The sequence below is a fragment of the Taudactylus pleione genome, unplaced genomic scaffold, assembly GCF_031769625.1.
Source record: "Taudactylus pleione unplaced genomic scaffold, aTauple2 ptg000634l, whole genome shotgun sequence".
NCBI classification, from domain to species: domain Eukaryota; kingdom Metazoa; phylum Chordata; class Amphibia; order Anura; family Myobatrachidae; genus Taudactylus; species Taudactylus pleione.
The window spans coordinates 3,228,797-3,253,918 of NW_028285036.1; the positions used below are offsets into that span (position 1 = coordinate 3,228,797).

At 50.3% G+C, this 25,122-nt stretch overlaps 1 protein-coding gene across 1 annotated transcript in view; it reads left to right on the plus strand.

Moving 5' to 3' along the window:
* Positions 1-6,523: 6,523 nt before the first annotated feature.
* Positions 6,524-25,122, plus strand: part of LOC148479189 (uncharacterized) — a 186,695-nt gene continuing 168,096 nt past the window's right edge. Inside the window, exons 1-2 of the mRNA XM_088454850.1 lie at positions 6,524-6,582; positions 12,979-13,059. Coding sequence (XP_088310976.1) covers positions 12,979-13,059 — 81 coding nt within the window. The 5' untranslated portion in view covers positions 6,524-6,582. The remainder of the gene's footprint in view (positions 6,583-12,978; positions 13,060-25,122) is intronic.

Genomic DNA, 25,122 nt, shown 5'->3' on the forward strand with positions numbered 1-25,122 from the left:
CTAATCAAGCCCTGCACTTGAGATGGAGCCAGGCGCTTATTAATGCTTGAACCCTATCTGCCGCTGGGGGATTGTGACTAAGAAGTGAGATATTGTGCCAAATGACATCTGCAATTTAATCAAATAGACGGATGAGACTGCTGGGGTTTATTCCTAACTAATTAAATATTAAGTCAACACGTCGCTTTGCTCTTACTGCAATAAAGGAGCACAAGTCAGTAGTCTGCTAAAATTAAATTATATTATATTTAGCATTTTCTTTTTTTAGCAATGGAGAAAAAGCGCCGAAAAAAATGTGACTGAGGTCTAGGAGCCGATGTATCGGTTTATCACCGCCTTGCCCGGTATATTCCTTTATATCGCCAGTATGTACCTGATAATGGGCGCAGGGACAAACACAGGATTTTTAAGGGGGGGTTTCTAGTATGTATATATATATATATATATTTATATACACACACATATATACTGTACACACACACATATATGTCACACGTACATTACACACACGTCATACACACAGTTAACATGCAGCAGCTGCAAGGAGACGGGACCAGGCACCATGTCGATAAGCCCCGCCCCCTCGTGGCAAAATGCCGCGATTCGCGAGTCAATTGGTAGTGGGTGGAGCCAAATGATGCAATTCTAATTATATTGCATCATATTGGCTCCGCCTCCTCCCCATTGACCCGCGAATTGCGACATTTTGCCATGAGGGTGCGGGATTAACATGGTGGTGCTAGCTCTCCCCTCTCTCAGGTAGGATTTCTGGGTACTCAGAAGTGAACCCCCCTGTGTGCGCTACTGAATGGGCGGCATCTACGGTATAGTGGCTGCAATGCTTAGTACATCTCGCCCATTATTCTTTGTGGTGGGCAATGGGTTTTCCTTCTTTCCTTCATGGTTTTGTCGAACTGTAGCGTGTTTCTCACTAACGGGGCTGACTCGCTATTTGTCGCACTGCGCATGCTGTGACGCTGAGCACGAATAACTCTGAGCACCTACAGGAGATTCAGAGTCACAGGCATCTCGCCCATGTCATGGCGGAGTAGGCGTAACTGGGCATGCAGAGGGGTATACGCCAGCCATTCAGAGGCGAATGTACGCAGAGATCCAGCGTACGGATCTTTGGCACCAGGTTTGCAGCCTCCGCAAAATGCATGTTGTCAGGGATGATGGCTGGTTTCACATGCGGATGCATAGGGGCGCTGCGGCGGTGACAACCGTGCCGCTAACTCTGCGCACCGGGGAAGATGCACATTTATGAATCGGCTCCAACGTGAGTAGTGTGGAGCTGATGTTATTCTATCCTTCTGATGTTCCCCAGATCCTAAGGGGACATTGGGCCTGATTCAGATCTGCTCGCTAGATGCGGCCGCTCGCTCCCAGCGTTTGCAAATTCAGCTAAGTGACGTCAAAGAAGGGGATCGCACGGCAAGGCATAAGCACGCCCACTATGTCTTGGCGAGCAATCGCTTTGTGTATGCAGATGCCCACCAGCCTATCTTAAGACGCCCACTTGCGCACATCATCTCCAGGAAGTGTACGCAACCATTGGTACATCGGGGTCCATCGGAACAAACCGCACCACTTGCGATAGACACTACCCCACCGCAAGCACCGTGAGCACTTCAGTGTATAATTCAACCAGGTGACGTGTACTATGACGCTGCCTGTTAATTATGCACGCCTCTGAAACGGCGTTAAGATGCTCAGGCACGCCTGCGTTCGCCAACTCCACTCCCCCGTTTCCAGTGCCCTGCCCCTGTCATCATCCACAAACGGCGTCTCCTGTCACTCATTTCACTGGGCTGTCTTTGCAGGGGGAGCGAGCGCATCCCGATCGCTCGTACTAGTTTGCGCACGCGCACTTCGAAATATACGCATGCACACATTAGCAAACATCGCCAGCGATGAGCGATCGCTTGCTAGCGAGCAGGTCTGAATCATGGACAATGTCTCATTGCTTGTACAGTTGTGTTGTGTTCCTGTGTAAAATGTATGTGTTCTGCCATTCTATGGGCGGGGTGCATCAACGCTAGAGAGCTTTTCGGAGCTTGGACCCGATTGGCAACGCCATCTATAGATGGAGCTAATAAATAGAAGTCTATGGACTTCTTTACGGAGACTTCCCCGGGAGGGAACCAATAGGATCACTCCCAGGGTTCCCCCGCGGCTCGCGGATGCGCAGAGGGACTCCTGGGACATGAACCCGGAGGCCCCCACATTGCTAATGACAGCTCTTATCGGGAGAGCAATCCTTTGCTTACATCATCGTGCATATGGCGTCACTAAGCGCAGGTATACGTGCGATGATTGGCGGGATGCATCGCGTCCAATATGTTACTGCCAGAGGCAGATGGGACCAAGCAGACTTTATTATACCCACGCCAGTGGCGTATCTATAATGGGTGCAGTGTGTGCGGGGCACACGGGCCCCCTGGTCCAGGGGGGCCCCACACCGCACACCCTGCACCCATATTATTTTAAACTTACCTGTCTGTGGTCCCACATCGGGTGTCTGCGCTGCTCAGAACACCGGAAAATGGCCGCCTCGGCCATTTTCCGGCGTTCTGCACATGCGCAGTAGACTCCGGGCACACTCTAATGCCCGGTGTCTACTAAGGCTCCGGTGGCTGGCTAGCTGCGTCAGTCGGCTGCCGGCCACCGGGGAGAGAGGAGGGGCCCCGCACGAGGAGTGCACACGCGCCCCCTCCTCTCTTAAAATGCTCCTGACCCACGCATTACGCTGCGCCTGCTCAGGATGGGAGAGGTGCGTCTTTTCTCCCATGTAGGACAATATGAACTTAGGGCCTGATTCAGAGCCGAACGCGCTGACCAGAGCGCTCGCTCTGAATCAGTGCCCTCCTCCATGAAAATGGAGCAGACTCCTGGCCGCTCGCAAAGCTGTGGGTGACCACCCACAGCATATGCGAGCGTCCATGATGATGGTTGCGATGGTCTTGACCATCGCGACCATCGGGCTTGCGACGGAGACCCTGCGGTAGGTTCTCGCTTCCGCAAGCCCTGGATAAAGCCAAAATCACTCCCACTGACATCACTAGTGATGTCAGTGGGGCCGGCTTCAGACGGTAGGCGTTCCCATGGGAACGCCTCCGTCTGGCAGGCACGCCCCTGGCACACCCACCAAAGGGGGCCTGCTGTCAATCAACATCGACAGCACGCCCCCTTTGGTGCGAGACCCGGAGCGATGGAGAGCCCGTCGCTCACCGGGTCTCGCGCATGCGCACGACGGAGCTCCCTCCGTCGTGCGCATGCGCAGTGGGGGAACATCAACCTGCTTGCGAGCGTCCTGCGCTCGCGAGCGGGTCTGAATGACCCCCTTAGCTCACATGCCAATGCCCTATGTTGACTCAGCTGACTGAGATGCTTATGATGCTGGAACGCCCGTACCTGTGTGTGCCTGCCTCCGCAGCAGGTACCATTGCTAAATATCGGTCAGCAAAATGGGCTAGCACGCATCTGTGCATCAGGTCCTCGATACTAATGTACGGTGGAAGCTTAGCAGCGGGGTTTATTGGAGTTAGCAACCCCTCTGATGGATAGGGTGAAGAGACTGCCATCCCTATTGCCGCCATATGGCCCCTCACCCTTTAATAAACTCTGCCATTAAACTGCAGAAGTAGCTGCGTTACTCACCTCTCGGCCAGTCTACGCATTCATGACCCGAGGTCACGCATGGGCACAGCCGCCCTCTTCGTATCCCCGTAACTCTTTCCCATAGGAGGGAGCGGGGATACGGGAACAAGCGCCGTCTGAAGATGGCGCTTGTTCTCAGAAGCAAACTCCCAAAACTTTCAGTTTTGGGAGTTTGCTGAATATCAGGGGGTCCTGTGCGACCCCTAATGATGAATGGCCCGGTAACTACAATATGCTGAAACTAGCGTTTCCGCATGGCTACCGGGCCAATTATCATGTGATGAATAGGCCCCTCAGTTCCTGAACCTCACATTAACTATGACGTCATGCATACTCACCTACTCTCCCGGGACTGCCGGGAGCCTCCCGGAAATCACGTGCCACTCTCGGCACCCTGCAAGAGTAAGCAAGTCCCCCGGAATGGTCGACACACCCGCACGTGAAAGTGGGTGGTACGAGGGGCCATGACGTGATTTGCGCTGAATCGCTTCATTGTAGCCCTGCCCCCTGCTTTATAATGCCGGTAATATCAGCATTATATATCAGCATGCCCCCGCTCCCCCACCCTCCCTTCTGCACCGACCGGAGGGGGCTGCCAAAATGTCAGTAAGTATGCGTAATGTCCTGGGCCAAAATGTATTTTCCATAACATAAGTTTTATTTTAAAGGCCCTTTTGAGTGCCTTCTTTTCTATATACTATATATATGTTTATATACTGTATAATATATGATTATATAATATACATATAATTGTTTTTCTGTAGCTCCTCCCCCAGTAGCTCCACCCACAGTTCCTGAACCTATTTTTCCAGAAAACTAGCCCTGACCTTACTGTATTAACCTGGACTCTGGCCCTGATTCAGAGCCAACGCTCTGACCAGAGCGCTCGCTCTGAATCAAGGCCCACCTCCATAATTATGGAGCGTCCTCCTGGACGCTCGTATAGCTGTGGGTCACCACCCACAGCCTATACGAGCGTGCAGGATGATGGTCGCGATGGTCTTGACCATCGCGACCATCACCAGTGCGAGCAGAAGCCTGCGGTTGAGTTTCTCAACCGCAAGGCCAGGAGTGATTTTGGCTCTATCAGAGCCAAAATCACTCCCACTGACATCACTAGTGATGTCAGTGGGGCCGGCTTCAGACGGTAGGCGTTCCCTTGGGAACGCCCCCGTCTGGGAGGCACGCCCCCAGCACGCCCACCAAAGGGGGCGTGCTGTCAATCAACATCGACAGCACGCCCCCTTTGATCAGACACAACGAGCAAAGGAAAGTCCTTCGCTCGTCGCGTCTCGCGCATGCGCAACATCGACCCACTTGCGAGCGGACAGCCGCTCGCGAGTGGGTCTGAATCAGGCCCTCTATTCATTGATTATTACCAGTTATGTATATTGCGCGCAGATATTCCGCAGCGCTTTACAGATAATATTCAGCCATCCCCCAGTGGAGCTTACAATCTATATTCCCTACAACATGTACACGCAGGTGTGGCACCCCCAAGCTGCGGGAGTACTGCTTTGTCGGATCCCTGGTGTTAAAATGACACTGTCTTGTGAGAAGTGATGGTCATGATGTATTGTATACACCTTGTTACTGTTTATATTGAATGCTTGTACTTTGCCTGGTATTAACCTGCCTTATTGGCTGTAAGAGCATTATGCCCTATTTCCCAAAGGGTAATGGAATATTCCCCATGGCTCACGCTGTTGCCGTGGGGGGGACATGAGGCAGGACTTCCCCACAGAACTGTAGGGGGAAGCCCTGTATGTTGAGATAGGGCTGGCTGACTGCTATAGAGGCTATGAGCCGCGGCACGCGACTCCGGCGGGAGAAGAACCGGCGCGTGTGGGAGCCCCGGATGGAGGACATAAAAGAGGCTGCCCAACGGACTGCTGAGTGAGCCCTGAGGTGATCGTGTGAGAGCGGGACCTGCGTACTTACCGCTCAGCTCCCACAGGCGAACGAGGGAAACAGCGGACGCTGGTCGTGAAGGAGGCTGGGCTGTGTCAGACTGTAACCTCCCCCTTGTGGCTGGAAAGCCCGATGCGGGCTGGGGAGAAAGGCGGGCTTGCCTAACTCTGGAGGCGGGCTGCTGGCGGTGACGAGGTCCGGAGGCGGAGGAGGAAGGAGGAGCAGACGAGCAGGGACCAACCTTGGTTGGAGGAGTAACTCCCATCACCAGCTGAGAACTCATACAGGAGGTCTGTAAATACAGTAAGCACCACCTCCGCATTACTGTGTCACTCTGTAATCAGCATTGCAAACATAACTCTTAGCTAGCTACACAAGTCTAGAGATTCAACATCTCCCCACACCATTACATCGGTGCCTATTATTTCTAAATAAAGCTGCAGCAGGACAGTAGGGAGACTAAATTATAGTAGCATAATCAGATACATAGTAGCCAAGCCTGCTTAAGCGACCATTACAAGTGAGTTATAGGGCTCTATTTACTACAATCCGCATATTGAATGCGGATTGTAGTGTGATATTACCAAGTGAATTCGCATTGCGAATTCAGGCAATATCACAGGGATTTACTATAAATCCCTTGCAGGGACAGAGCTTGCGATAAAGCTCTGTCCCTGCGGATCCCATCCGCACTCTAGTCGCGGTATTTTCGGAAAAAATACCGCGACTAAGAGCCCGCGCATGCGCCGACCGACCACCGCTACTACCCCTCCGACGCTAAGCCCCGCCCCCAGCGATCGCGGACCCCCGCGACCCCCCCCCCCCTCCCTTCATTACACTTACCTGCACCTCCTGGCCTCCGGTGATCTTCTCCGGGCTTCCCGATCAGGTGATCTCCCATACTGCACTGGGGCCCGATCACCTGATGACCGGGCAGCAGTGCACTGTGGGAGACCAGCTGACCGGAGAGGAGTCATCACCGGAGGCCCGATCACCGGTCCCTGGATTCAGGTAAGGAAAAAAAAAAATCTTTCATGTTTTTTTTCTTTTTTTTACAGCAATCAGCTTGCGGTCTGCTTAGACCACACAGCTGATTACTGGTACCGGCTCCCGCCTCTGCTCTCCCCGTTAGAGCAGAGTGGGAGCCCGGTAACCGGGGAAGACCCTGGATAACGCCACCTCCAGGTGGCGTTATTATCACAGGGCTTCCCCCGGTATTTTTTTTACAATTTATTTTTAGTAACTATGGTCAGATCACATTTCCCATTACAATTATGGGAAATGCGATCTGCTTTACTAAAAATAAGTGATACTGGGGGTTGGAGTAGAATTTTACTAATTCTACTCCAATTGCCCTGTAATAACTACAGGTGAAACTAAAATAATGTGAAAAGGGTGTGAAAACACAAAACAGCCTTTATCACTTTATTTTAGTAAAAATAATGTTAATAAATAGAGCCCTTAGACTGACAGCAGCACTCTCCACCCGGCAGCACTAGCTTCAGTCTTTGCACCCTGGATTACAAACAGCATTGATTAAAAAGCTGGTAGGGGCTTGTTCAAACACTCTAAAACTGTTAAATACTGCACTAAGAGATATTGCAGAGCCCCCTATTAAAGTCATCAGCTCAGGATCAGGATAATACAACACAGTTTCATCAGGCTCTTTATTTGCATGAAAAAGCCACAGGGAGAACATTAGGATATCTGCAGCAGCAACTGTGCACCACCGGTATTGTTAGCTGATCAGCCATTTATAAAGTACTTTTTAAATACTTTGTTATCGTTGATTTACTTGAATTAACACGTTTATTGCATGTGAGTTGCCAATTGTCCACTGCACTGAGTTAACCAGCTTACTTTGCAGGGGAGCGGCCGTGGAGGCTTCCTGTTTCCAGTTAAATAAATTATTCGTGGACCTGTGTCCTTTTACTGTAGTGAACAAATTGTTATTTGCATGTAAATGTGTGAAATATACAAAGCAAGCGTTTATTACTAATGTTTTTGCATAATCTTATCTAACCCTGTTATTGCAATAAACGGTAATACTGTTTGGCACCAATTGGTTGATATTTTGTGCTGAGAAACTTGCGGTTAACCTGCCAAGAAAGGAGACGTCTGAAGAATCATACTGGTTTGGGATCCTCCTGGTTGTCCTAGAAAACCACCCAGTGAGCATTGTCACAATAGCAGTAAAGTAGGGGTGTTACACAGGCATGGGGAGAACATACAAACTCCACACATCAGGGGCGTTTCAAGAGAGGAGGGGGCCCATGTGCAGACTCAATGTGGGCAGCAGATTTTGGCTTAGTGCCAGAATCTATGGCGCATCCGCGAGTCATGGGGAAAATGGCTGCCACCATTTTCCCAGTGATCTTTTCTGCTCCGCAGTGCCGGCTCGGCGCTGCACGGCAGCACTACGGATAGGTAAGTATAGAACTCTATGGAAGGTTGTGTGGTGTGGGCCCCCCTGGACCCAGGGGTCTGTGTGCACCGCACACCCTGCATCCAATATAGATACGCCTCTACCACACAGTAAGGGCCATGGTGGGAATCAAACTCAAGACCTCAGTGCTGTGAAGCAGTAATGCTGACCATCACACCATCCGTGCTGCCCAGTGTAATGGTTAGTGTAATGTAATTGATTTAAAAAGACTGCTTGATGTGATCTAATGACCTGAGCCCAGGTAAATTTAGACCAATAGTCAATGTCAGATCCGGTTGAGCCGGTGTCTGCTCACAATGTAGATCAGATTGGTTTGTGAACAGCCCGGGGCAAATCTCCTGCAGTACTGAGCCCATTCCAGAACTACAGAGGCCACAGACATGTCTTAGTGACAATACCCTGCTTATTAGAGACTTGTGCTCCATTGTGTTCTCAGGTCTCCAGGAAGCAGCAGCAATCCTCCAGGCCCGGCTGCCATTGCTGTGACAACCAGTTTGTTGACATGAGGAGATTGCCCAGGTCCTGTAGCTGCGCCCGTCCCTGCTCCTGTCCTGATAACGCTGCTGCACAGAAAGGGGAGGAGGGAGGTAAATATTGATATAAATCATTGCATTGACTCGCCAGCAGATTAGTTATTATATAGTACAATGAGAGCTCCTGGCAGGAAGCCGCAGTGCCCAGGTGACTGGAGAACTGTAATTGGACCCTATGTAACATAGGATTTGGGCTGCAGTCACCATATTCTCTCACTGATGCTTTACAGATTGCAGCATATTTGGTCATTTCCACTGTATCGCCAATCTCTGGGGTGAGACGTGTTATTACGCCTGTGTACTAACAGGGGCAATATGTCCAGCAATAAGTATATACCGCAGCCATTGGTGTCAGATACACGGTTCTCAGGAGCCTACTAAAGACCAGTAAGATGGAGGACATAACCGGCTTGTTAGGGAATATTGAGTATATTATTTATTTACTAATAAGTCGCACTCGCCGCACGAAAAAGCCGATGGCGTCTTAAATCTTCTCTTCCTTGTTTATATCTTTCTTAACCCGCTGCTCCTGATGGGGACTTAGGGGGAATGTATCGAACATTCTAAAGAGGACAATTAGAGACGTTGCCCACAGCAACCAAACAGATTCTCGCTATCAGTTACCATAGTACAGTCTATAAAATGATAATTAGAACCTGATAACTGTGAGCAACATCTCCCCTCAGTGCCTTATGGTGGTCATATAACTGTGCATTCAGTCAGGGCAAACATCATCTGTACAGAGAGTGTCAGGGGGCCTGGCAGCTTATATGGGTGGCACTGTGTAGTGCTTCTATGGCCTGACAGCTTATATGGGTGGCACTGTGCAGTGCTTCTATGGCCTGGCAGCTTATATGGGTGGCACTGTGCAGTGCTTCTATGGCCTGGCAGCTTATATGGGTGGTACTGTGCAGTGCTTCTATGGCCTGGCAGCTTATATGGGTGGTACTGTGCAGTGCTTCTATGGCCTGGCAGCTTATATGGGTGGCACTGTGCAGTGCATCTGTGGCCTGGCAGCTTATATGGGTGGTACTGTGCAGTGCTTCTATGGCCTGGCAGCTTATATGTGTGGCACTGTACAGTGCATCTGTGGCCTGGCAGCTTATATGGGTGGCACTGTGCAGTGCATCTGTGGCCTGGCAGCTTATATGGGTGGTACTGTGCAGTGCTTCTATGGCCTGGCAGCTTATATGTGTGGCACTGTACAGTGCTTCTATGGCCTGGCAGCTTATATGGGTGGCACTGTGCAGTGCATCTGTGGCCTGGCAGCTTATATGGGTGGTACTGTGCAGTGCTTCTATGGCCTGGCAGCTTATATGTGTGGCACTGTACAGTGCATCTGTGGCCTGGCAGCTTATATGGGTGGCACTGTGCAGTGCATCTGTGGCCTGGCAGCTTATATGGGTGGCATTGTGCAGTGCTACTGTGGCCTGGCAGCTTACCGTATATGGGTGGCACTGTGTAGTGCTTCTGTGGCCTGGCAGCTTATATGGGTGGCACTGTGCAGTGCTTCTATGGCCTGGCAGCTTATATGGGTGGCACTGTGCAGTGCTACTGTGGCCTGGCAGCTTACTGTATATGGGTGGCACTGTGTAGTGCTTCTGCGGCCTGGCAGCTTACCGTATATGGGTGCACTGTGCAGCGCTTCTGCGGCCTGGCAGCTTACCGTATATGGATGGCACTGTGCAGTGCTTCTGTGGCCTGGCAGCTTACCGTATATGGGTGGCACTGTGCACTCCTTCTGTGGCCTGGCAGCTTACCGTATATGGGTGCACTGTGTAGTGCTTCTGTGGCCTGGCAGCTTACCGTATATGGGTGGCACTGTGCAGTGCTTCTGTGGCCTGGCAGCTTACCGTATATGGGCGGCACTGTGCAGTGCTTCTGTGGCCTGGCAGCTTACCGTATATGGGTGGCACTGTGCACTCCTTCTGTGGCCTGGCAGCTTACCGTATATGGGTGCACTGTGTAGTGCTTCTGCGGCCTGGCAGCTTACCGTATATGGGTGCACTGTAGTGCTTCTGTGGCCTGGCAGCTTACCGTATATGGGCGGCACTGTGCAGTGCTTCTGTGGCCTGGCAGCTTACCATATATGGGCGGCACTGTGCAGTGCTTCTGTGGCCTGGCAGCTTACCATATATGGGCGGCACTGTGCAGTGCTTCTGTGGCCTGGCAGCTTACCATATATGGGTGCACTGTGCAGCGCTTCTGTGGCCTGGCAGCTTACCGTATATGGGTGGCACTGTGCAGTGCTTCTGTGGCCTGGCAGCTTACCGTATATGGGTGCACTGTGTAGTGCTTCTGTGGCCTGGCAGCTTACCGTATATGGGTGCACTGTGCAGCGCTTCTGTGGCCTGGCAGCTTACCGTATATGGGTGGCACTGTGCAGTGCTTCTGTGGCCTGGCAGCTTACCGTATATGGGTGCACTGTGTAGTGCTTCTGTGGCCTGGCAGCTTACCGTATATGGGTGGCACTGTGCACTCCTTCTGTGGCCACGCAATGTGTTGCTGTGAAAGAGAAGCAGACAGGGGTGGCTTCCCTGATATGTATAAAACACAATGGATTTGCAGGACTCTCTGTCTGCCTCTCGGACGTCTGACCTCTCAGTGTAGTGGGAAAAGGGGGAGAACCCTGATTCCCCCGCAGTGGTTACAGTACTGCAATACAGGCAGCTGAGCGCAGTTCTGGTATAACCAAGTGTGGGAGCACTGCTGGTATAGACAGGGAGCACTGCTGGTATAGATAGGGAACACTGCTGGTATAGACAGGGAGCACTGCTGGTATAGACAGGGAGCACTGCTGGTATAGACAGGGAGCACTGCTGGTATAGATAGGGAACACTGCTGGTATAGACAGGGAGCACTGCTGGTATAGACAGGGAGCACTGCTGGTATAGACAGGGAGCACTGCCGGTATAGATAGGGAGCACTGCCGGTATAGATAGGGAGCACTGCTGGTGTAGACAGGGAGCACTGCTGGTGTAGATAGGGAACACTGCTGGTGTAGATAGGGAACACTGCTGGTATAGACAGGGGGCACTGTTGGTATAGACAGGGAGCACTGCTGGTATAGATAGGGAGCACTGCTGGTATAGATATGGAGCACTGCTGGTATAGACAGGGAGCACTGCTGGTATAGACAGGGAGCACTGCTGGTATAGACAGGGAACACTGCTGGTATAGACAGGGGGCACTGTTGGTATAGACAGGGAGCACTGCTGGTATAGATAGGGAGCACTGCTGGTATAGATAGGGAGCACTGCTGGTATAGACAGGGAGCACTGCTGGTATAGACAGGGAGCACTGCTGTTATAGACAGGGAGCACTGCTGTTATAGACAGGGAGCACTGCTGGTATAGACAGGGAGCACTGCTGGTATAGACAGGGAGACACTGCTGGTATAGACAGGAAGCACTTCTGGTATAGACAGGACACACTTCTGGTATAGACAGGACGCACTGCTGGTATAGACAGGGAGCACTGCTGGTATAGACAGGGAGCACTGCTGGTATAGACAGGACGCACTGCTGGTATAGACAGGGAGCACTGCTGGTATAGACAGGGAGCACTGCTGGTATAGACAGGGAGCACTGCTGGTATAGACAGGGAGACACTGCTGGTATAGACAGGGAGCACTGCTGGTATAGACAGGACGCACTTCTGGTATAGACAGGACACACTTCTGGTATAGACAGGACGCACTGCTGGTATTGACAGGGAGCACTTCTGGTATAGATAGGGGGCACTTCTGGTATAGACAGGACGCACTGCTGGTATAGACAGGGAGCACTGTTGGTATAGGCAGGGAGCACTGCTGGTATAGACAGGGAGCACTGCCGGTATAGACAGGGAGCACTGCAGACAGGGAGCACTTCTGGTATAGATAGGGAGCACTTCTGGTATAGATAGGGAGCACTGCTGGTATAAATAGGGAGCACTGCTGGTATAGACAGGGAGCACTGCTAAAGGAACTAATGGTGTAATCCATTGTGATAGCACTGGTGATAATCAGGGTTGGTGCTACCACTAGGCGGTGTTGATGGTGGCCTTGGCACGGGGAAGCACTACTTGCACTGCGGCAATACCTGCTCTGTTATGGGCATCTAGGGATGGTGAAAACAGATGAAGATAATGGAAAAAAACATTTTCTCTGCATAAATATGTTTTCAGTGTTCAAGGGTTTTTCATACCAGTAATCTCACCGGTCAAACACAGTACAGCGACCCTCAGGTCAGACTCTCGGTACCAGCCGAACAAAGATACCAAGTCTGACGTTCTGCTGAATGTATATTTCTGCCATACTGAAATAAAGTCCACATTTGCTTAAATAAAGAGAAACATTTTTTTTTATCATAACATTGAATTGTTTGGTTCTTATAACAACTTGCACATGACAGATAGTTATGTGACGTTCCCCCTTTTCTCCAGCAGATGGCGCTGGCAGATACAGGAATGTCCTCTCCCCAGGTTGAATACCCTGCAGTTATTAAAGACACGGGAGATTTCCCAGAGGTAAAACACTTCCTATAATTATATTGTACATTATATTTTTTATTAAGAAATTGAAAAGTAGCTGATTCCTGATATCCTTTTAAAAACATGTTGAATTACAATTTGTGTGTGTGTGTTTAGATAATTTACTATCAATTCCAAAAAAAACCATAAACTGTCTATCATTTACCCCATTATGGCCCTCATTCAGAGGCAGTCGGAGGATGCAAGCGGTCGCTCAGAAACTGGGCGGCTGCTTGCATCCTGACTGACCGCCTCTGTTTCGGTCGTTAGGCTGTGGGTTTACACCCACAGCTCTAACGACCGCTAGGGTGATGGTCGCGATGGTCATAGACCATCACGACCATCGGGATCACGACGAGACCCTAGGGTAGGGTCTCACTTGTCGTAAGCCCCGGAGAGCTTCTGGCTCTGTCAGAGCCGGAAGCTCTCCACTGACATCTCCCCCAAATGGCAGGCGTTCCCATGGGAACGCCTCCATTTGGGCTGCCCCCCCCCCGGCCCGCCTTCCAAACGGGGCGAGCTGTCAATCAACATCGACAGCTCGCCCCCTTTGGAAAGAGACGGTCGTAGCGGGTCTCACGCATGCGCACGAAGGAGCCGGCTCCCTCGTGCGCATGCACACTGGACAAACCTCGAGGCGTCCGTGCGGTCGTAGACTGTTCGGCCGCCTCTGAATGAAGCCCTATGTCTGTAATAATTACCCATGTACTCCCCCTTCTGCACTGTGGGCCTGATACATCACTGATCGCATTACTGGGGGCACTGTATAAGGGGCACTACTGGGGGCACTGCATAATGGGCACTACTGGGGGCACTGCATAATGGGTACTAAAACAGGGGCCATTGCATAATGGGCACTAAAACAGGGGCCATTGCATAAAGGGCACAAATACTGGGGGCACTGCATAAGGGGCACTACTGGGGGCACTGTATATTGGGCACTGCATAAGGGGCACTACTGAGGCACTGTATAAGGGGCACTGTATATTGGGCACTACTGGGGGCACTATATATTTGGCACTGCATAATGGGCACTAAAACAGGGGCCATTGCATAAGGGGCACAAATACTGGAGTCACTGTATAAGGGGCACTACTGGGGGCACTATATATTGAGCACTGCATAAGGGGCACTACTGGGGGCGCTGTATAAGAGGCACTACTGGGGCACTATATATTTTGCACTGCATAAGGGGCACTACTGGGGGCACTGCTTAAGAGACAATGGGGGCACTGAATAATGGGCACTACAACAGGGGGCATTGCATAAGGGGCACAAATACTGGAGTCACTGTATAAGGGGCATTACTGGGGGCACTGTATATTGGGCACTACTGGGGGCACTATATATTGGGAACTGCATAAGGGGCACTACTGAGGGTGCTGTATAAGAGGCACTACTGGGGCACTATATAATTGCCACTGCATAAGGGGCTCTACTGGGGGCACTGCTTAAGAGACATTAATGGGGGCACTGAATAATGGGCACTACAACAGGGGGCATTGCATAAGGGGCACTACTACAGGGGGCACTGTACACTACAACAGGGGGCATTGCATAAGGGGCACTACTACTTGGGGCATTGCCCCTGAATAAGGGGCACTGCTACCTGGGACATTGCATAAGGGGCACTACTTCTGGGGGCATTGCATAACGGGCACTACTTCTGGGGGCATTAAGGTTCAATATGGGATGTAAAGGAATGATACCAGAGTGAGGAGAAACGGTGGTATGTCATGTTGGCACGCCCCCATTTTTCAGTGTCCATGCCCCCTTGTGACATGTGGCCATGCCCAGTTTTTCAACACGCACACATACATGGGGTGGGGCTCCATTTTTCATCTTGCCCTGGCTGGGCTCCAAATGCCATAATTACGCCACTGTGAGTGACAGAACATCAGCTACTGGGGATGGTGATGGGGGAGTGGTCGGAGATATGTAGACGTGCGTGTCCGTGTGATCGCCGTTGCATTAGTGCACATAATTTATACAATGCGATGGCGTACGCAGCTTTCTGTACTCACTGAGACAGGTCAGAGCTGCTATAATTGGTCCAATGTTACTGATGTGTGCGCAGGACTGCGAGGTATTACGGATGTGAGGTGGCGGTAGTGGGCTAAGCAGTTACAGTCATTAGCTTATTTTCGCAGCAGAACTGCGTGCGTAATCGAAGCTGGCATCGCAATAGCGATCCATACTGAATCAGGCCCTATATTTTTATTATTATTATTATTACATTTTATTTATAGGGCGCCACAAGTGGTCCGCAGGGCCGAACATACAGTATATTTTTATTACATACCTTCAGCTAGAAGTCAAATGTTTACCATATAGCAGAGCTGGATTAAGACGCCATGGGGCCCTATGCAAGATACCAGTGTAAGGTCTCACTAGACAGATCCACCCTTACCACCAGGGCCGGAACAGGGTTCTATGCTGCCCTGTGCTGGCACTGCCCCATAACATGTGACTCTAGGAAGAACTGCCCGGAGCGTCCATCTCTCTGCAGCTCACTGTCCGGAGCGTCCATCTCTCTGCAGCTCACTGTCCGGAGCGTCCATCTCTCTGCAGCTCACTGTCCGAAGCGTCCATCTCTCTGCAGCTCACTGTCCGGAGCGTCCATGTCTCTGCAGCTCACTGCCCGGAGCGTCCATCTCTCTGCAGCTCACTGTTCTGAGCGCCCATCTCTCTGCAGCTCACTGTGCGGAGCGTCCGTCTCTCTGCAGCTCACTGTTCTGAGCGCCCATCTCTCTGCAGCTCACTGTGCGGAGCGTCCATCTCTCTGCAGCTCACTGTCCGGACCGTCCATCTCTCTGCAGCTCACTGTCCGGAGCGTCCATCTCTCTGCAGCTCACTGTCCGGAGCGTCCATCTCTCTGCAGCTCACTGTCCGGAGCATCCATCTCTCTACAGCTCACTGTCCTGAGCATCCATCTCTCTGCAGCTCACTGTCCGGAGCGTCCATCTCTCTGCAGCTCACTGTCCGGAGCGTCCATCTCTCTGCAGCTCACTGTCCGGAGCGTCCATCTCTCTGCAGCTCACTGTCCGGAGCGTCCATCTCTCTGCAGCTCACTGTCCGGAGCGTCCATCTCTCTGCAGCTCACTGTCCGGAGCGTCCATCTCTCTGCAGCTCACTGTCCGGAGCGTCCATCTCTCTGCAGCTCACTGTCCGGAGCGTCCATCTCTCTGCAGCTCACTGTCCGGAGCGTCCATCTCTCTGCAGCTCACTGTCCGGAGCGTCCATCTCTCTGCAGCTCACTGTCCGGAGCGTCCATCTGTCTGCAGCTCACTGTCCGGAGCGTCCATCTCTCTGCAGCTCACTGTCCGGAGCGTCCTGCTCTCTGCAGCTCACTGTCTGGAGCGTCCATCTTTCTGCAGCTCACTGTCTGGAGCGTCCATCTCTCTGCAGCTCACTGTGCGGAGCTTCCATCTCTCTGCAGCTCACTGTGCGGAGCTTCCATCTCTCTGCAGCTCACTGTCCGGAGCGTCCATCTCTCTGCAGCTCACTGTGTGGAGCTTCCATCTCTCTGCAGCTCACTGTGTGGAGCTTCCATCTCTCTGCAGCTCACTGTGCGGAGCTTCCATCTCTCTGCAGCTCACTGTGCGGAGCTTCCATCTCTCTGCAGCTCACTGTGCGGAGCTTCCATCTCTCTGCAGCTCACTGTGCGGAGCTTCCATCTCTCTGCAGCTCACTGTCCGGACCGTCCATCTCTCTGCAGCTCACTGTCCGGACCGTCCATCTCTCTGCAGCTCACTGTCCGGAGCGTCCATCTCTCTGCAGCTCACTGTCCGGAGCGTCCATCTCTCTGCAGCTCACTGTCAGGAGCGTCCATCTCTCTGCAGCTCATTGTCCGGAGCGCCCATCTCTCTGCAGCTCACTGTCCGGAGCGTCCATCTCTCTGCAGCTCACTGTCCGGAGCGTCCATCTCTCTGCAGCTCACTGTCCGGAGCGTCCATCTCTCTGCAGCTCACTGTCCGGAGCGTCCATCTCTCTGCAGCTAACTGTCTGGAGCGTCCATCTCTCTGCAGCTCACTGTCCGGAGCGTCCATCTCTCTGCAGCTCACTGTCCGATGCATCCATCTCTCTGCAGCTCACTGTCCGGAGCGTCCATCTCTCTGCAGCTCACTGTCCGGAGCGTCCATCTGTCTGCAGCTCACTGTCCGGAGCGTCCATCTGTCTGCAGCTCACTGTCCGGAGCGTCCATCTCTCTGCAGCTCACTGTCCGGAGCGTCCATCTCTCTGCAGCTCACTGTGCGGAGAGTCCATCTCTCTGCAGCTCATTGTCTGGAGCGTCCTGCTCTCTGCAGCTCACTGTCCGGAGCGTCCATCTCTCTGCAGCTCACTGTCCGGAGCGCCCATCTCTCTGCAGCTCACTGTGTCAGCGCCCATCTCTCTGCAGCTCACTGTCCGGAGCGTCCATCTCTCTGCAGCTCACTGTCCGGAGCGCCCATCTCTCTGCAGCTCACTGTCCGGAGCGTCCATCTCTCTGCAGCTCACTGTGCGGAGCGTCCATCTCTCTGCAGCTCACTGTCCGGGGCGTCCATCTCTCTGCAGCTCACTGTCCGGAGCGTCCATCTCTCTGCAGCTCACTGTCCGGAGCGTCCATCTCTCTGCAGCTCACTGTCCGGAGCGTCCATCTCTCTGCAGCTCACTGTGTCAGCGCCCATCTCTCTGCAGCTCACTGTCCGGAGCGTCCATCTCTCTGCAGCTCACTGTGTCAGCGCCCATCTCTCTGCAGCTCACTGTCCGGAGCGTCCATCTCTCTGCAGCTCACTGTGTCAGCGCCCATCTCTCTGCAGCTCACTGTCCGGAGCGTCCATCTCTCTGCAGCTCACTGTCTGGAGCGTCCATCTCTCTGCAGCTCACTGTCCGGAGCGTCCATCTCTCTGCAGCTCACTGTGCGGACCGTCCATCTCTCTGCAGCTCACTGTCAGGAGCGTCCATCTCTCTGCAGCTCATTGTCCGGAGCGCCCATCTCTCTGCAGCTCACTGTCCGGAGCGTCCATCTCTCTGCAGCTCACTGTCCGGAGCGTCCATCTCTCTGCAGCTCACTGTCCGGAGCGTCCATCTCTCTGCAGCTCACTGTCCGGAGCGTCCATCTCTCTGCAGCTAACTGTCCGGAGCGTCCATCTCTCTGCAGCTCACTGTCCGGAGCGTCCATCTCTCTGCAGCTCACTGTCCGGAGCGTCCATCTCTCTGCAGCTCACTGTCCGGAGCGTCCATCTCTCTGCAGCTCACTGTCCGGAGCGTCCATCTGTCTGCAGCTCACTGTCCGGAGCGTCCATCTGTCTGCAGCTCACTGTCCGGAGCGTCCATCTCTCTGCAGCTCACTGTCCGGAGCGTCCATCTCTCTGCAGCTCACTGTGCGGAGAGTCCATCTCTCTGCAGCTCACTGTCTGGAGCGTCCTGCTCTCTGCAGCTCACTGTCCGGAGCGTCCATCTCTCTGCAGCTCACTGTCCGGAGCGCCCATCTCTCTGCAGCTCACTGTGTCAGCGCCCATCTCTCTGCAGCTCACTGTCCGGAGCGTCCATCTCTCTGCAGCTCACTGTCCGGAGCGCCCATCTCTCTGCAGCTCACTGTCCGGAGCGTCCATCTCTCTGCAGCTCACTGTGCGGAGCGTCCATCTCTCTGCAGCTCACTGTCCGGAGCGTCCATCTCTCTGCAGCTCACTGTCCGGAGCGTCCATCTCTCTGCAGCTCACTGTCCGGAGCGTCCATCTCTCTGCAGCTCACTGTCCGGAGCGTCCATCTCTCTGCAGCTCACTGTGTCAGCGCCCATCTCTCTGCAGCTCACTGTCCGGAGCGTCCATCTCTCTGCAGCTCACTGTCTGGAGCGTCCATCTCTCTGCAGCTCACTGTCCGGAGCGTCCATCTCTCTGCAGCTCACTGTGCGGAGCGTCCATCTCTCTGCAGCTCACTGTCCGGAGCGTCCATCTCTCTGCAGCTCACTGTCCGGAGAGTCCATCTGTCTGCAGCTCACTGTCCGGAGCGTCCTACTCTCTGCAGCAGTGCTACCGGCGGCATGTCCCTTTGCATTCGCCCTGCAAGCAATGGTGCCATCCTCGGGCCCTGCTCCCTGTGCGATGGCACCGTGCACACACCCTAGTTACGGCCCTGCATGCCCCTATATAATCTGTATTTACTTTGGGGAAAGTTAGATTTTAATCTATGCAAATTAGCAACTACAGTATATATTTTTAGTGCAAATAGTGTTTTATTGATTTTCATAACAAAGAAAAACTATACAAAAGCCGTATATAAATCTTATACATATAACAATACATAATCAAACAAGATAATCGCATATACCAGCTACAGTATCAATATCTGAGCATCATTATAGCTACATAAAGAATAACAGTCAAAATTGTTAAAAACTGGGACAAGATACAAAAGATTGGGTAGGGGGATCGGGAGGGGATACAGATAATAAAAAAAAAAAATTAAAAGGGGGGGGAATAAGTGTTACCCGTAGCTCCAGGGTTAATAAAATGTGCAATAGAATCCACATAGTACCAAGAAAGAAAAAGAACTAAGCGTTACCTACACATATAGGGCCTGATTCAGAGCCGGATGCAATTAGCGCTCGCTCGTCAAGAAAATAGGGGTGGCTATTCAAATGAACCGTTCGCTGTTTGCGGTCTGTTCACGCCTCTAGGTCTGAACGAGCATACAAAACTTGCGGTCGTTTTTTGGGAAACTACGCCCCCTGGCCGCTCGCATCCTACATCATGTCCACTATTTATTAGATTAATTGAGTACATCGAACAGGGTATGAGTTGCTCGCTATTCCTGTGGTTGGTTTTTGCTACCACAATTTTGCGAGCAGTTCTGGCAAAAAAAAACCCCGTGACGTTGTCAATGACACTGAAGTTTTAATTATGCACACCCATAAAACGCCCGTTTTGACCTTTAAGCACGCCTGCGATCGGATCTCCACTCCCCGTTTTCAAGCACCTTCCCCTGTTACCACCCACATACGCCTCATTCTGTCACTCAAAATAGCAGGCATTCGCTATTTTGCGAGCACACGATTTTCGGCCGCACTGAGTGGTTCGCGCATGCGTATTACGATCCGTACGCATGCGCAGTTGGGCAAACATCGCTCGGAGCGAACGAGCAACCACTTGCGTCCGGCTCTGAATCAGGGCCATAGTACCTTCTCCATCCTCCCATTACTCCCTTAGGCGTTTGAACGAGGGCGAGAGGAGGCAATGATTTGTTTATAGAGCGGAGAATCTTTAAATTGCAGCCAAAGAGACCAAGTATCCCTAAAAGACTCACTGCTTGTCTCAACCGAAGACATTATGTCTTCCATTTCCATATATTGGTCTATTCTAATAAACCAGTCCATCACCGAAGGGGGAGAGAAGGATCTCCACTTAACCAGAATAACTGCTTTAGCCGCGTTGTTTAGTTTACATAGTAGGGATTTTTTGTATTTCGATATGGGTCTAGACGAAAGGTGGAACAGCCAAAAAATAGGGTCTGATGGGACATTGTCACCCAGAATTTTTGCAGATATATCTATAACTTCTTTCCAGAAATGCTGGAGAGCTGGGCATTGCCACCAAATATGGAGAGGGTTACCAGGAGCATTCAAGCAATGCCAACATATGTTTGGAACACCCACCCCCATTTTAGAAAGAATATCTGGACATCTGTACCACCTGGAGAGTAATTTGTATTGAGTCTCAATCACACTTGTACTAGGGGAACAAGCATGTGTCAGACAGAATATTTTCTCCCATCTCTTATCACCCAAACTACTGCCTAATTCCCGGTCCCATGCTTTCGTGAAGCCGGGTAGAGCGCTATTAGAATCTGATGACAGCAGATTGTAAATCAGAGAAATAGCATGGTGGGGAATTGAAGGACCAACACATATACTCTCGAAAGGTGTAAGGACCGGGTCATGGGACCTAGGGAAATCAAGGGTCTGAATAAAATGACGGACCTGGAGATATTTCCAATGTTCCCTAGAGGCGAAGTTCCAGCGCTCCTGTACCTCTGCAAAGGACATTATCTTCCCATCTCCACTCAGCTGACTAATCCTAAAGAGACCAGCAGACAACCAGGCTGATAAAGCATTAGGTATTAGTCCCGGAGGGAATTTTTCATTAAAGAGAAAGGGCATAAGAGGAGAATGGAGAGAGGAAATTGAGGGAGATTTTCGGATGGATTTCCAACATTTAAGGGTTGGACCTATTGTTGGATGAATCATGACGGGAGGGTTGGGAAGCCAGGGAGCTATTGCAAGAGGAGTTTTCGAAGCCTGGTTTCAATACGCACCCATTGTTTAGGAGAGTCTTCCCTAGACCACTGTAGAATTCTACATAACATACATGTTAGATAATCATTTTTAATGTTTGGGAGACGCAGTCCCCCAGCATTTTTATGTTGATACATTAATTCTAATTTCAGTCGGGGTCTGCATCCTCCCCATATAAAGTCTCTTATCAAAGCCTGGACCTCTGAAAACCAGCTAGGAGGAAGCTGAATTGGGAGCGTTTGTAGTAGATATAGGATCCTAGGTAGGAAATTCATCTTGAGAACCCCCAATCTTCCAAACCAGGAGAAAGGCTTAGATCTCCACGACTGCAGGTCTGACTTTAATTTGAGTAAGAGTGGGGCAAAATTTGTCTCAAAAAGGCGGGAAAGATCCCTAGTAATTACGACCCCTAGATATCTTAACTGAGAGGAGTGCCACTTGAAGGGGAATGCCATTTTTAGATCTACAACCATCTGTGGGGGAGTTGTAATATTTAAAGCAGTCGACTTAGAATAATTAACTTTGAAATTAGATAGTTCTCCGAAGATCCTGAATTCGTCTATCAAGTTTGGCAAAGATACAATCGGATTAGTAATCGTAACGAGTAAATCGTCTGCAAAAAGTGCTAACTTATACTCATCACTGCGCAACCTAAAACCCGCTATATCAGGGTTTGCTCTAATTGATCGAGCTAAAGCCTCCATACATAAGACGAAGATGAGAGGAGACAGGGGACAGCCCTGCCTAGTCCCATTCTTGATCGAGAAAGAGTCAGAGAGAGTGCCATTTATACGGAGACGAGCAATGGGGGAGTGATAGAGTGCTGATATCCTTTGGAGGCAAACCGGTCCCAATCCCATATATCTCAAGACCCCAGACATAAAACTCCAGTCAACTCTATTGAATGCCTTTTCCGCATCAGTTGACAACAATATAGCAGGAACATCCGATTCCGTAATTTGGTGAAGCAAGGCTAAAATCTTAGAGGTATTTTCCTTTGCTTCACGGCCCGGTACAAAACCCACCTGATCATCATGGATCAATGAAGGCAATAGAAGTTTCAATCTGTTAGCGAGGAGCTTTGCATATAGCTTAACATCTACGTTGAGTAGTGAGATTGGGCGATAACTCTGGCAAAGAGAAGGATCTTTACCTTCTTTAGGGATTATAGTTATATGTGCTTCTAGGGAATGCCTAGAGAAGGGGGTCTCTGCCGAAATAGTGTTGTAAGCTTTTAGAAGAATGGGAAGTAACTTATCCTGAAAGGCCTTAAAGTAATTAATTGTAAAGCCTTCAGGTCCTGGGCTTTTCCCAGAGGGGGCAGATTTGACGGCCTCCTCCAATTCCTGTAAAGTAAATGGTCCCTCCAACTCCTCCCGATCAACATCTTCAAGTTTGGGATATTCAATCTTAGATAGATATGACAATATGGCTTGACTCTTCTTTGTAGGGTCAGAAAAAGCTGAAGGAGCAGGAAGGTTGTACAGTGATGAGTAATAGGAACGGAAAGATTCCGCGATCTCGCTGGTATCATGGAGAACCCGGCCCTCCCTATCTCTAATAGACGATATAAAGGAGTGGGTTCTTTTAATGCGTAAGGCCCTGGCGAGCATTTTGCCCGGTTTATTTCCCCAGCGGTAATATCGACTGTGACATTTCCTAAAAGAAAACCCAACCTTATCCAAGAGAAGCTTATTGAGTTCAGCCCGGCTCCAGGTCAGTTCTACATAAAGATCGGAGGAAAGGGAAGCCTTATGTGCAATCTCCAGAGTCTGAATTTTTTGGACTAAAATATCTATCTGTTTTTTCATGTATGAGCCTAATTGGATACATTTCCCCCTAAGTACACATTTGTGGGCTTCCCATATAGTGAGGGCCGATAGATCAGGGGTGATGTTACAATGCAAGTAATCAGTAATAGCCTCATCTAATTGGGTTTTACAATGTTGGTCCAACAGTAAAGATTCGTTAAATCTCCAGGATCGAGGAACCGAGGCTGTAAGTCCTATTTTCAGATCTAGACTGACTGGAGCATGGTCAGACCAGGTCATTACATCAATGGAGGCTGCCGAGACCAAATGCAAATGTCTGTGTCCAATTAATATGTAATCGATTCTAGAATAAGATCGATGAGGGGTTGAGTAATATGAGTAATCTCTATCTGTAGGGTGTAGTATACGCCAAATGTCATATAATTGGTGGGTGTGGAGTAAGCGTCTTACCTTTCTCATAGAGTGGTAAGAAGCCAACGAGGCACCAGATGAAGTATCCTGGAAGTGGTCTAGGGCCCAATTTAAGTCCCCCCCTACTATCACAATACCTTGCTGGAGCTGATCAACCCTGTCCAAGACTTCCTCAAGGAAAGCCGGTTGACCCTGATTCGAAGCATATATATTAACAAACGTATAAAGATGGTTAAAAATTGAGCATTTAATAAGTAAAACCCGTCCCTCTTCCAACACGTGGACCTCAGGTTTCAAAATTGGAAGATGTTTGGCAAATAAAATAGCTACACCTTTAGATTTTGAATGGGAAAAATTACTGTAATAAGCTATGGGGTATGCTTGATTGTTAAGTTTCGGAGCTGAAGGGGATTGTCGAAAATGGGTTTCTTAGACTAAGACCACATCCGCTCCTTCTTTATAAAAAGACTGTAGAGCCTGAGTCCTTTTTTCGGGAATATTTAACCCCCTAGCATTTACCGATATTATATGGAGTGAGGCAGCCATAAATAAGGTAAAGAGAGAAACCCACAATAAATATCACTTCGGTACAAAAGGATAGGAACAACCAGAAGGAGCCAGAGGTAAAAGGAAAAAAAGGAAAAGGAAGCCACATGAGGGAGGTAAGGAGAGACAAACAAAGCGCAAAAAACACAACAGAATAGCATACAAAATTGACACTGAGAACGAGAAACCGCTACTGGGCCATAAGGGGACTCCAGGGTACCCATGGCTCAGAAAAGAAAAAAAATAGTGGTAGGGGCCATATAGGAAAATGGTGACCCCGCCAACCTTATTAAACATATATTAAGATAGCCAACATATAAATCAGTATAAACATTGCTACAATAAAAACGTTATATATCTATACCACATACCTATAAAATAGAAAATGGGATAGTGAACAGAATACAAAAATTGTAAATAGTAAAAAAGGGAAAAAGTAGAGATCGGGACTTCCAATAATAGTAACTACCAGTATTAGACATATATATATGTATACATATATTCATAAAGGTATACATACATACATACATTTAAGAAAAAAAAAATATATATTTATCCTCAATAAGGCCTAGTGTAATATGTCTGACATTTCAGGTAGGATCCGAGGGTTTTGGGGACACAGCGTCTCTAGATTTTTTATTTTGATGTTTAGCTTGTTGCCACGTATCTCTCCTCTGGCGAATCGGAGGCGGCAAAGAAGGAAGCGTGAAGGCTTGCCAATCTGGAAGAGAAATGGGTTCCAAATCAAGTCCCAGACAGAAGGAGGGTATGTCCTCCGGCTACTGAAGGGACAGATGTTTACCAGCGTGTGAAACTTGTAGAGAGAATGGGAAACCCCATCTGTATTTAATATCTCGCTTGCATAGAGAATCCGTCAGAGGCTTTAACAACCTTCTTTGATGTAAAGTACGCCAAGAGAGATCTTGGAAAATTTGTATACGCGCGCCATTAAACTCCACGTCCTCCAGATTACGAATCCGTCTAACAATGTCTACTTTCTGGGAGAAGTAATGGAGACGGCATATAACATCTCTAGGGCAGTCCGTTGCAAGGCCCCTC